Source organism: Panthera leo, chromosome B4 (assembly GCF_018350215.1).
Source record: "Panthera leo isolate Ple1 chromosome B4, P.leo_Ple1_pat1.1, whole genome shotgun sequence".
Classification (NCBI taxonomy): Eukaryota; Metazoa; Chordata; class Mammalia; order Carnivora; family Felidae; genus Panthera; species Panthera leo.
In genome coordinates this window covers 22,498,516-22,512,135 of record NC_056685.1, presented here as the reverse complement: position 1 = coordinate 22,512,135, position 13,620 = coordinate 22,498,516, and the positions used below count along the sequence as shown (strand labels likewise).

Genomic DNA, 13,620 nt, shown 5'->3' with positions numbered 1-13,620 from the left:
GGGAAATTGAGCAGAGTCTGGGATTCTCTATATTTTACCAAAAAACAAATAAACAAACAAAAAAATTTTTCAACAAAAAAAAATCATCAATTTTTACAATCAAGTGATATAAGAATGTTCTATTCATTTTGACAGTGAATTTCTGTTGTTGCCATTTGGAAGGAAATTCCTAAAGAGTTTGCCCTGGTGTTACAGCCTAGGTAGTCCTTTGACCAGAAGTCATAGTTCAGGGCATAGTATATATCCCCAGGAATTAGAATCGTTTTTTTTTTTTTCTTATGAGAACAGAGATTTTGTGAAAGCCATTTCTTAATTTTTCAATATGTATGACTGTTTGTAAATTAACCTACCAAGCAATGTTGGTAACAGTTCAATCCATTCCATTAGAAGAAAGGTTCGCAATGAATGAAGTCTACCCTGTGAAGGAAAAATGTCAGGGTCTTCAAGAAGAAATTATACTATATTGAAGTCTTTAGTATTTAGCCTAAATTTTTCCTCATTTTCAGAAAGAAAATAAGTTGAATAGAATCCTTAACTATTTTATTGGGCTTAAATATTGCTGAAAGTAAAAAGAAGTAAAACATATATAAATTTATAAACATATATAAATTTCATTCAAGAAAATACTAGTTTTCCTCAATTGACTTTGTAGTTTAGTAGAATAAAATAGCATCAGTAAAAGCTTTGAAGTAACACCCTCTAAGCTTCAGTGACCACTGAAGTTTGTGTTTTTCCTTTTAGCAAATAATTGTGTGTTGTTTTTTTTTTTTTTTATTCAAGTACAACAGGGAGCTCATGGAATCTTTGTGATGGGAATGGAAAGGGTAAAGTCATGTTTTTCATTTGTAAGGCATTAGTTTGAATTTAGTTTAAAATAAGTCCTAAGATCTTCTGTAAACAATTTTTTTTCTTTAAGAGAGAGTGAGTGAGAGAGCACGAGAGAGGGGCAGAGGGAGAAGGAGAGAGAGAATCTTACACAGGCTCCCCACTCAGCACAGAGCCTGACACGGGGCTCAACCTCACAACCACAAGATCATGACCTAAGCTGAAATCAAGAGTTGGACCCTTAACCGACTGAGTCACCCTGGTGTCCCAAAATGTTTGTGTTTTTTTTTTTTTTAACAGAAATGTGATTAAAGCTGGTCCTAGTGATTCAGTTTATCCACTGACATGTAAAGTATAATTGACTAAAATCCATGGAGACCCATCTTATGTTTTCCAGGCATAGGCATGCGGATTGTATTTAGGAATGGCTTTTTAGCGATAACAGATCACCCTCCTCACGTACATAATTCTTCTGGCATTGGGAAGTCTCAAGGAGGAAAGTGCACCTGTCCAGGGTAGCTGTCCTAGGCAAGTAGAACTAGCTTGGAGTACCCACCCTGGTACTTGAGCAGAGTAAGAGAGCCGCAGACGTAACCACTGAAGGCAATGGGAGTCACGGGATTAGAAATAAATGAGGGACTCCAGGCTGATGTTCCTCCTACACAAGATGATGCACAGATGTGGAGGAGGCCTTCCCTTGAATCCTCCTTGGCAATTTGATGACTCAAAGATAGAAGGCATTTCCAAAACAGAACTGTTTTCTCATCTTCAGTGGACTCTTTCCTTGCCAAGGTGAAGGCACTGGGTTGGATGCTGTTTAGAACAGGTCTCGTTTCACAGAATGGCTGGAGTTGTACTGAATTCCTAGGGCAGGAATCAAGCACAGAATTACCGTCGCAGCCTGCTGTGTGGTTGATGAAGAGTATCAATGTGGAAGCGGCAGCGGTGGAGGGAATAATTTTCTAATTTCACGATCAGTGGAAAATTAGGTTAATTAGCCTGTCGTGTTATATTTTATTTAGGATATGTGTATTTAAAACAAAGGCAAAATACAAAGTATTACAAACACAGGGAAAAATTGGTGCACTTGAGTGCCGTGAGCACACGATCTACAAAGTTCATTAGTAAAGGGTCGTGGTAAGGGGTGCCTGGGTGGCTCAGTCGAGTCGGTTAAGCGTCCGACTTCGGCTCAGGTCGTGATCTCGCGGTCCGTGAGTTCGAGCCCCGCGTCGGGCTCTGTGCCGACAGCTCAGAGCCTGGAGCCTGTTTCAGATTCTGTGTCTCCCTCTCTCTGACCCTCCCCCGTTCATGCTCTGTCTCTCTCTGTCTCAAAAATAAATAAACGTTAAAAAAAAAAATTTTAAAGGTCGTGGTAAAATTGTAACAAAATGCATTTTTAAAACGTTATTTGAATTATTTTAATCTTAAGAGATTAAAAGCATATGCCCTGAATGATAAAAGAAAACCACACTTTTAAACTCAGCCTTCATTCACATTTGAACGTACTGTAATTCATGAGAAAACCAAAGGAGTGTATATAATTAATGCCTACTATGCATTGTTCCCTAAAGGATTTTAGAAGGTGGCACCTTCTTTTTCTGCATAAATGTTTTTAGCTGGGATATCTATGAGTGTCATTTTTTAAAGCTATTGCAAAACACAAAGAGAATCTGGGATTTAAAAAAAAAACATATGTAGAAATTGTTATAACAGATTCTAGAGTTAAAATGTTCTGTAAAGGCCTTAAGTATTTATCTTGGTCTTAAGTCTGGTACCCAAAGTATATGCTTTAAAGATGTATTTGTCCCTCTTGAGGTTGAATATTCATTGTAAAGAAAAAGTAAACATGAACATTTTTACGACCACTGTAAAAATTACTCACCCAAGTGAAAGCTTCTCGTAGTTTGTATGTGTTTGCCTGGGTGACAGCAGGGCTGTGTGTCCATGGAATTTTCTTTTCTAAAGTGATATATGGACCAAATTGTTCTAGAGGCGCTCGGCTCATCTTGGCATAGAAGATTTAATTTGGTTTAAAATTCGACTCACGGAAGGATAGGTATGTAGTAATAAATTTCATAATTGCAGATGACCAGTCACATAATATTGAAAAACATGAAGTAAAACGAAGAACAATTCATTGTGTTCCTACTAGTGCCGTTAGTAGTGCTCCTGTACCCACAGCCTCCTTTCCTAAACCAACATCTATTTTCTAGATGAGCAATATGAATAGTATTACATTCATTTTAGTCATTTTGACATATTTTATAATGATAGTTTAGACTGTGATATCTTAGCTTCATATTTTTAAGGTATTATCACAAAATAAAAAACTCTTTCTGTTCCATTTTCAAAAAAACCAAAACCAGAAGGGTTGTTTCGTTACCCTCCCAAATGTCGGCCATGCATGAAGTCATCAAGTCACCTAAAAAGGGATTGCTGCCTGAAGAGAACCCTTTCTTGAACGGGCTCGAGATAGGAGATCTCGACCTGACCATTCTTGTCAGTGGATGCATCGTGAGATTTTGTTAAGCCAAGTTTGGCTTACTGGATTCCAAATTAAATTTTAGGTTGATTAGTCCTTATAGCTGTGGAGATTTGTGGGCATGTCTAGTGTTTGACCAGGGCACTCTGAGCCTGCTTTTGCTGTTGTGCGTTAATAAACACAGCAAGGTTAAACAGCTTTTCTAGTAGACAGGGGAGGAAGCAACAGTGTTAGGACTTGAACCCAGGTAGGTCTGAGACCAAAGCCTATTCTTTAAACTGAACCGCAGCCCTTTACTGCCAACAGGTGCAGATGAGGAGTTAAGTGGCTTAGCATAGTCACATGGTCACTGTCAGTTTTAAATATTTATAATTCTAACATGCTTGTAAAGCCACAAATAATTTAGAAAGATATAAAGTTCTCACACCACCCCCTTCTTCCACACCCCACCTTGCCATGTTTGGCGTGTATTTTATTATACAGACAGACATGTAATTATTTTTTATTTTATCATAGGTAATATTATTAAATTAATAGATCAGCCTGTTAAAGGTGAAATGGTAGGCAGGAATTTCAGTCTTACCGACTTAGTTATTCTGCAGGGGTTTTTTTGTGGGTTTTTGTTTGTTTGTTTGTTTTTATCATCTATTAGGCAATAAATATGGAATAGTAATAGTATTGTAATGGTAATAGGTATGGTAATTGCGGTTTTGGTTCAACTCTACTAAAACCGAACTGGAAGATTATTTTAGGATGAGTTACTATTAGATACTATACATAGAATCGAGATCCAGACTGTTAAAATTAAATTTTATTTAATATGCTCTCTGCAGTTCTGATTCCAGATGACGAATTCTGTGGGTCACCTTTCTTTCCTTACCTTCCTCACCCCCCATCCCCTCTCTTTTTAAAGAACCTTTTGGATCTGTAGGCAGGGCTGTTGCTACTCTGTTTTCATTTGGAATGGCTTTATTTTTAAAATATGAGCTTTTAAACTACTAAACTACTATGAGGTATAAAAATTAACTACTAAGTAAAGGAAATCCAAGGAAGAATATTGAGTGGTATATAAAAGGGCTAAATGTAAAAAATGGGCTAGACTTTTTTTGTCATAGCCTGTTGAGTTCAATGGAGGAAAATTTAAGTGTTTTCTAATTCCATCAAAACATCTGCATATGTTGTGAGGTATCCATTTGGGCTTAAATCAAATGTAAAAATAAACATTACTAAGAGCCAAATAATGCAGTTCTTATGACATTGGTTTCAAAAATTGCTGGGCCATGTCATTTCAGACAAACTTAATACACATGATGTTGACATTATTATAAAAGAATATAAATTGGCATCGTTACATATGAATTACTTTGTTTACATGATATTTTGTGCTATTTAATTGGTGCCCGCTGACAATTCAGATTCCCAACATGTAGGAATGTATGTAGTTACAACACTCATGTCAGGTCATGATGTCTTAATGGAAGAGTTGGTACTTTTCAACCAAGCACCTGAGAAAAAGTATCCCACAGTCACAGCTGTGAGCAGGTTATAGAGTTTTTGGTTCTGTTCCCAGAAGGTAAAACCTTATCAGTGGGTTCCTGTTCACCTCGAGAGGTTGCATATTGTAATCCATCCCAGGTGATCCACCCAACGTTTGCTCCAGCCCTGATTAATACTTTCCTCCTTGAAAGAGTCTAAAGTGGTCCTTAGTAGGCAGCTTGTTTTCCAGAGGAATACTTAAAAGCATCATGGGAGAAGAGGATTCTTTAAAATGCGTATTGTCTATTCCTAATTTACTTCCCTAAACTTATTTTGGAGCTAATTTATGTTTGTAGCATAGCCCTGAGAGTAGCCGTAGAAGTGTGTTCCCCTAGCATAATTCCCAGGTATGTCCATGACCTACCTGGACACATACAAAGCCACAATGGTCGAGGGCACTGCTGATTTGCCTGTGGATGTTAATGGAATGGCATTGGACCCCAAATTTTATGAGAATGAGGAACTTTCAAGGAGACAGATAAACAAGCTGTTTAGTGTACATGAACTCTGAGACTGTGTAAGGAAATTCAGTAATGCTCTTGAGTGAATTCATATTTTACTCATCTCAATTATATCCGCTTCTATTAGTCTGTGTAGAATATGCTGTTTAGTTAGTCCACTGTTGACGTGTGGTCCGTGTGTATGTATGTGAGGACCCACTTTGCCATAACTTTACCCAGAAGTGGGGACCCATGAATGTAGGCTTTTTAGTATTGAGATTTGTTATTTGTGCTCTTAGATAGAGATAGTTGAAGTATGTCAAATATTTTTTTCAAGTTTTTAATAGTTCTTGTTATATACTTTTATTATTAAGATAATATTCCTTTCCAAAATTTGAATAAAGGAGGTATCCCTAAGTTATTAGTTCTAGAATAGTACTTCCCAGCAGAAATTCCAGTTGTATTAAAACCCCTTCAGGGGCGTCTGGGTGATTCAGTCAGTTAAGCATCTGACTTTAGCTCAGGTCATGATCTCGCAGCTCTTGTGGGTTCGAGCCCCGTGTTGGGCTCTGTGCTGACTGCTCAGAGCCTGGAGCCTGCTTCCAATTCTGTGTCTCCCTCTCTCGCTGTCCCTCCCCCACTTGTGCTCTGTCTCTGTCTCTGTCTCTCTCTCTCAAAAATAAACATTAGAAAAAAAATTTTTTAAACCTTCAAAAAATACGAGTGCTACAGCCGAATAAGCTTGTCATTTCCCCTTGAGTTTAATAATGTACATTAATGTAGTAGAGGTTTTGAGAAGGCAGGGAGCCTACCAATCAATCCTTCACTACATCATTGAGCATGGAGAATACTCTCCTCCCCCTCCCTTTCAGGTGATGCTTAATAAAATTGCACAAACACACTGTGGGAAATACTGTACCAGACTGTTCACTCATCCAGAGGCAATTTTCCTGCCATGGAAAAATATTGGTGTGAATATAATCAGCATCGAAAAGATAGTCTTGTTATAGGCATATACCCATGTATATTTTGATTGACTGTCTTCATGCCTTAAAAATATTATGGCATGCATGTTTTCTTTTATCTACTCACTCAGCTTTTTCACCGCATTCTTGTTTTCTGTAATATTCATTATAAGTTTTAAAGAATTACTCTGGAAGTAATATTTTTATGTCTATTCAGTAATTATTTTCTTAACCTAGTAAAACAGGACAAAAGGTACAGTGTTGAAAGATCTCAATTTTTGAGCGAAACATATTTAATAAAACAGTCAGTTTTTCTTTCCAAGTCATAGTGTAAAGACAGCTCCCGTCCGCTGACAGCTTGTGGTCGTGCTCTGATTTACCGGGGAAGGAGGAGGTTGTACTATTTTAAATGCATAATAGAGCATTCGTTTCGTCATCTGGAAGCAGAGATGGAAGCAGCTCAGGGGAAATGAGAGACCTCAATGTTGCTCTTGTGGAAGGGAAGCTTTGTGGCAGAGTATCAGACAGCAGCGCAGATGGAAGACAATACCTGTCAGGAGTGCATGTCACCACATGTATTTTGCTCTCAGAAATGGTAGACGAATCAAATAAGAACCAGATAAAAACCTGAGAAAAAGACGCTCAGAAGGATACTGAAGTTATTCTTTATGCTTCACTGCCCTTTACTTCTCTTGGTACCTTCCAGAGAAATCAGTATAGATGTATTTTTAGCTTGCTGTTTCCAGCATCAGTATGACAACATGATTCTGTCTTTATATCAGTAAGCAGCTTCTACTATGTTTTCCCATTTTCTGCTAGCTACAGTTTACAAAGGATGTCACAGCTCTGGTAAGAAATGCACAGAAGCCATTTCCTTGCTTTTTAAGTTATGTTTTATAGAGATTTGTAATCAGCCCACCTATTAAAACTGTAAGTTTGCTTTAGCGAAATCCCTCCATAGTGTTAATCTTACTAATTTGCAGAATGTGTTTGTGATGTATGGTTTTCTTTATTTTCTTTTTTTTGTTTGTTTTATGTTTGGTTTTCTTTTGAATCCTGTGCATAACTGGTATGAAAACATAACATTTACCTGTATGTGTATTTTTTTAAGTATCTCACCCTCTCTGTTTCCTTGGTACTTTGCTGTTATGTTTGTGGCTGCACTTGGGCTTTGCAAGCTGTCTGATGCAAAGGCAGGATGTGATGATAGACATGGATTTAAGCTTGTTTTGATTAGGGGAGGATGTGTAACATGATACCACACCTCACTGTCTCAGATGCTGACATAGTCCTCAGTTACATCCATTGGTTCTGTTTTATTGTGTCTCTGTCTTTAATTTCAGTTATTTTGAAGTTTTAAAATATATGGCTAGCTAATTTCACCAGTAATGGATAAAAAATAATTTGAGCTGCATGCCAGCCTATTAGTAATAGAGAAATGTCTCCTTATAGTAAGAGACCAAATAAATTTGTGCAATGTAATTTTGCATTTGCTTAAAATAAATAAAAATTATGTACAGAGAGATGAATTACTTTTTTCATATTTTGGGGTCTTTAATATACATGCTTACTTTAAACATGCCTATTTTCTCTGATTTTAAATACTAAAATGTTTAGCATGGCTTAGGACTTAATTTATCAAAATGGATTATTTTTAAGGACTCAGTAATCATGAATCTACAAGACACTGCTCAATATGTTACATTTAATTTATGCTAGCAGTGGTGCTTAAGATAAAAAGGCATTTGGCTAAGATTTTTAATATTTTCACCTTCACTCTGGCAAAAGATCAAAATGTTCTCTGGCAAAATGATCAGAATGTTGCTGGGATTTATCAGGCAGCCATTTAACCTGTCAAATGCTGAAAGATCATCAAACTTGACTGGGGAAAATTTTAGAAGCAACAAGGCTGTATCTAATTGGCTAGGGGGAAATTTGGTATGTTTCAGTCTTTTGAGAAAACAGGCAGTTGTCATTTCTATTTGTTGCAAATTCTACAATTTATTTGATTTCTGAAAGACTAGCCCTTTTCTAAATTTGTGGAGCATCCTTATGTTGTGTTTGCATGCTTGCTTTAGCGAATGTCACTTAGGAAGAAGGCAGGGCATGGTAAAATAAAATAGTGCATCGCAAGAACAGAAGCTGTTGTTCTTTCTGTGAATTTTAAATGACGCCTTTTTCTCGTTTCCATGTAGGCGTATTCTCAAGATGCCTACCTGAAAGGCAATGAAGCCTACAGTGGAAATGCCCGCAATATACCTGAACCCCCACCAATTTGCTATCCCTGGCTGCCATCTGCCCCTTCAGCCATGGCACAGCCAGTTGAAATCTCTCCTCCAGATTCATCATCGAGCAAACCACAAACCACTACGCCAGTACTGACGCAGCCTGGCAGGGCCTATAGAATGGAAATACAAGTGCCTCCATCACCAACAGATGTTGCAAAGTCCAACACAGCGGTGTGTGTTTGCAATGAAAGTGTAAGGACTGTCATTGTACCTTCTGAGAAGGTTGTAGATTTGTTAACTAATAGAAACAACCACACAGTTCCTTCACATAGAACTGAAGAGGTGAGGTATGGCATAAATGAGCAGACCGCTTTGAAAACAGTGTCAAGAACCACATCGCCACCATCATCAGTTCCCACTGCCCATCTGATTCATCAGACGACAGGCTCCAGATCGTTGGAACCTTCTGGAATCTTACTTAAATCCGGCAATTACAGTGGACATTCAGAAGGAATCTCAAGCAGCAGACCTCAAGCTGTGGATTCTCCTTCTGTCTCTGTTAATCACTATTCTCCAAATTCCCATCAGCACATAGACTGGAAAAACTATAAAACTTACAAAGAGTATATTGATAACAGACGATTGCACATAGGCTGTCGGACGATTCAAGAAAGACTAGATAGTTTAAGAGCAGCATCTCAGAGCACAACGGATTATAACCAGGTGGTACCAAACCGCACTACTTTGCAGGTACGACGTCGAAGCACCTCTCACGATCGAGTGCCGCAGTCTGTTCAGATCCGACAGCGCAGCGTGTCCCAGGAGAGGCTGGAGGATTCTGTGTTGATGAAGTATTGCCCACGAAGTGCGTCTCAAGGAGCGCTGACATCTCCGTCTGTTAGTTTCAGTAATCACAGAACTCGTTCATGGGATTATATCGAGGGACAGGGCGAAACCTTAGAAAACGTCAGTTCTGAAGGTCAAATACCCGATTCAAATGGAGAGCGAAAACAGACTTATAAGTGGAGTGGATTTACCGAACAGGATGATAGACGAGGTATTCATGAAAGACCTCGACAGCAAGAAATTCATAAGTCTTTTCGAGGTTCAAATTTTACCGTGGCCCCGAGCATCGTTAATTCTGATAACAGGCGAATGACTGGCAGAGGAGTGGGGTCTGTGTCTCAGTTTAAAAAAGTGCCACCAGATCTGAAAACACTGCAGTCCAACAGAAATTTTCAGACTACCTGTGGAATGTCATTGTCTCGAGGTATTACACAAGACAGGTCACCTCTTGTGAAAGTCCGAAGTAATTCTCTGAAAGCGCCTTCTACGCACGTCACCAAACCATCGTTTAGCCAGAACTCACTTGTCTCTGTCAAAGACCAAAGACCAGTAAATCACTTGCATCAAAACAGTCTATTGAATCAGCAGCCGTGGCTGAGAACCGAAAGTGCCCCGGATCACCAAGTGGAGACGGGGAAACCCCCCTCTTTACCTGGAGCTTCTGTTAAGCCTGTCCCTCAGATGAGTGAGAACCAGGGCGCTTCGGATTTAGAATTACCTGCCCCTCAAAGAAATCAAGATTTAACTCTGCAAGAGGCTGAAATGCAGGAATCGAATACCTTAGATAATAAAGAAACTGTCATCCTAAGAGAAAAACCTCCATCTGGCCGCCAAACACCACAGCCTTTAAGGCATCAGTCTTACATCTTGGCAGTAAATGACCAGGAGGCCGGGTCAGACACCACCTGCTGGCTGCCTAATGATGCGCGCCGAGAGGTCCATATAAAAAGAATGGAGGAAAGGAAGGCCTCAAGTACCAGCCCACCTGGGGATTCCTTGGCATCAATCCCGTTTATAGGTGAGCTTATTCACAGCCCGTGGCTACTGTGTCAAATATTTTGCAGATCTTTTCAGCAAAGTATTATTTCTAGTTCCAACGGGCACAAAAATTGTACGCTCGGATTTTAAAACACTTGTTCCGAATCTCCTGCACCAAGCTAAGACCAGAGCCATGAGCTCTTACCCTCAAAAATTATTTCAAGTGACTGTTTGCCTTTTTTATTTTAACATTATGCTCTCAATACTTTTTTTTCTTTTTCTTGAATAAGACAGAATTTCCCTATCTGGGCCCAAGGGACTCAGCAAACCAAATCGTACCTAGTTGACGATAATATCTGAACCGAAAGCCAAGTAGAACAGTGTTAATAATTAGTCATCGACCTTTCATTTATGCAGTGCTTTTTACTTTATTATTTCTTATTTCTTTGGCTTGAATGAATAGACCTCCTCGTTGGCAAGTTACTTTGTCTTGGAGTGAATCTTGGGATAGGTTTGGAAAAATTACTTAAATTACAAGCATGTGCCCCAATATGGAACAGCTGTTATGTTTACTTAGGCTTTGTCTGCTCCCATGCACCCTAGATATATTCTCCACAATGCAGCCAGTGTGGTGTTTTAAAAATGTAAATCGGGCATCTGGGTGGCTCAGTCAACGGTTAAGCTTACGACTCTTGGTTTCTCCTCAGGTCATGATGTCGCCATTCATGAGTTTGAGCCCTGCATCGGGCTCTGCACTGTGCAGAGCCTACTTGGGGTTCTCTCTCTCTCTCTCTCTCTCTCTCTCTCTCCCTCTCTCTGCCCCTCCCCAATTTGCACAGTCTCTGTGTCTCTCAAAATAAATAAACTTAAAATAATAAAATAACAGTGTAAATCAGATCATTCCACTCCTCTGACCAGAAAGCCCTGTTTACTTTCCTCATTACCCAGAATACAATTTCAAATCCTTCCGTGGCCTGCAGGGCCCTCCGTGATGTGCCCCACAACACCCTCCACTTCTCTGATCACTTCTCCTGTCCTCTGTGCATGTGTAACCCATCATCAGCCACCCCAGCCTCCTTGCCCTTCTGGAACATGCCAGGCATGCTTCAGGGCCCTAGCACTGCCAGTTCCCAGCCCTGGAACACATTCCATAGATAGTCACAAGACTCCCTCGCTGCATTTGGGTCTGTGCTCAAGTTAGTACTTTATCAAAGCAGCTTTTCCTCACCAGCCTGTCTAAAATAGGTACCCCCCCCCCCACAACATACACAGAACCTGACATTCTCTATCCCCTTAAGCTACTTTATTTATCTTCATACTGCTTGTTTCCACTTGACATGTTTTATATTTTTTACTACACGTTTCTCTGTAGAGCTAAAACATATGCTACATGAGAGCCGGGATTTTAGATCCGTTGTCTACGTCTGTAATCTCAATACCTAGAACACTGCCTGACATGTTCAACATGGTATTTGTTGAAATAATAGGCTAAGGATAATGTTTGAGATGATGGTTAAATGTATAGCAAAATAAAAAAGTTCTCATCATAGTTACTATGCAGCTCTAACACACATAATCTGCTCACGGGATTGTCTTGTATGTCTTTAGAATTACCTTTCCCTAATAATGAGAAGTTTAAGCTATAGAGAGATTAACTAACTTCCCTGAAGTCACACAACTAATAGACAGTAGGGACTGACACTTGGCCCTCTGACTCAGCCTCATCACAGAGCACGGCTCCAGAGCATACCATTTATATAGATGCATTGTGAGGAGCGCCCCCTGGAGTTGTGTGATGCAGGGGCCTTCTTTCGAGGCCACGGCCTGTACTCATATCCTGTTACCCCATAAGTTCATGAAGAGTTCTCCATAATTTTATATTGTGCTTCTCCTTGAGCAACATTTCAAGGTTTTTTCTTTTCTAGAGAAACTTTTTGTTTTAATGTTTTTATTTCATTTTTAGAGACAGAGAGTGAGCGGGGGAGGGGCAAAGAGAGGGAGACACAGAATCCGAAGCAGGCTCCAGGCTCCGAGCTGTCAGCACAGAGCCGGGCACGGGGCTCAATCCCATGAACCGAGAGATCATGACCTGAGCCGAAGTCGGACGCTTAACCGACTGAGCCACCCAGGCACCCTTCTAGAGAAACTTTTTAAATCTACTGAGCTATTGGACAGTCAGGCAACACTATCAGAATCAGCCTTTTTTTTTTTTTTAATGTTTGTTTTTGAGACAGAGAAAGTGCACGTTCGTGTACGCGAGAGGTGGGGGAGGGGCAGAGAGAAAGGGAGACAGAGGATCTGAAGTGGGCTCCTCGCTGACAGCAGAGAGCCCATTGTGGGGCTTGAACTCACAAACCTGAAGATCATGACCTGAGCCGAAGTTGGACGCTCAGCCAGCTGAGCCACCCAGGCCCGCAGAAACCTTTTGAGAAAGTTCTGTGTAACTTGTATTTTTTTATAAATATTATATATTCAAGTTATAAACATTGCAGGGAATCTCAACCTAAATTGTACTCAAATTTATATCCATACCCTTAAGTCCAAGCTCAGAGAATAGAACTTTGCCATAAATGGAATCTTATACATCATCTAGATATTTTTTAGAAAATAACTGAGGACTAACGATTGTTTTATGATTATTTTTAAACATAAAAGTCCCTACAACTTGCGGTTTTATTTGATAAGCCTATGAGATTATACCAGAATAATGACATCGTATTTTCTTCCTACTTGATAAGAATAATATAATCAGATTATATTGGAATAATAAAAAATGTGCTAGGTATATCTTTTAATAGTTCTTCCTAGTTATCTATGCGCTGAATAAATGAAAAACTCAGTTGTTAGGGGTGCCTGGGTGGCACAGTTGGTTAAGCATCTAACTCTTGATTTCAGCTCAGGTCATGATCTCAACAGTCCGTGAGTCGGAGCCCCTTGTCAGGCTCTGTGCTGACCTAGCAGAGCCTGCTGTGGATTCTGTCTCCCTCTCTTTCTGCCCCTCCCCTCTTGCTCTCTCTCAAAAATAAATAAACATTAAAAAAAATCCACTGCTATTGAAGAGAGAACTTTGGCTAAAAAATAAAAATCCTTATAATTCTATATGCATATGGATTTAGAGACATTATTAAAATAAACTATTTTGTTTAAGTCACTAAAAATAAAAATGCTCAACTTACTAGTTCTGATCACATTCTACTTTAAGTACTTTTTAGTACAATTTCATATTTACCTCCTAAAGCCTTAATATATAGCATATGGTTACTGTAGTGTGTAAGTTATACCATAACCAGTGGAACAGGGCAGGATAACAAACTGAAAGA

At 39.3% G+C, this 13,620-nt stretch overlaps 1 protein-coding gene across 8 annotated transcripts in view; it reads left to right on the top strand.

Annotated features, from left to right (window-relative positions):
• The window catches only part of ARHGAP21 (Rho GTPase activating protein 21), a 135,754-nt gene that overhangs the window by 88,319 nt on the left and 33,815 nt on the right, over positions 1–13,620 (top strand). For 7 of the 8 annotated variants that reach the window (XM_042945125.1, XM_042945124.1, XM_042945123.1 and 4 more), the window contains 2 exons: positions 7,068–7,097; positions 8,444–10,340. In XM_042945125.1, the coding sequence (XP_042801059.1) occupies positions 7,068–7,097; positions 8,444–10,340 (1,927 nt within the window). The remainder of the gene's footprint in view (positions 1–7,067; positions 7,098–8,443; positions 10,341–13,620) is intronic. The other variant, XM_042945126.1, reaches the window with a different exon arrangement.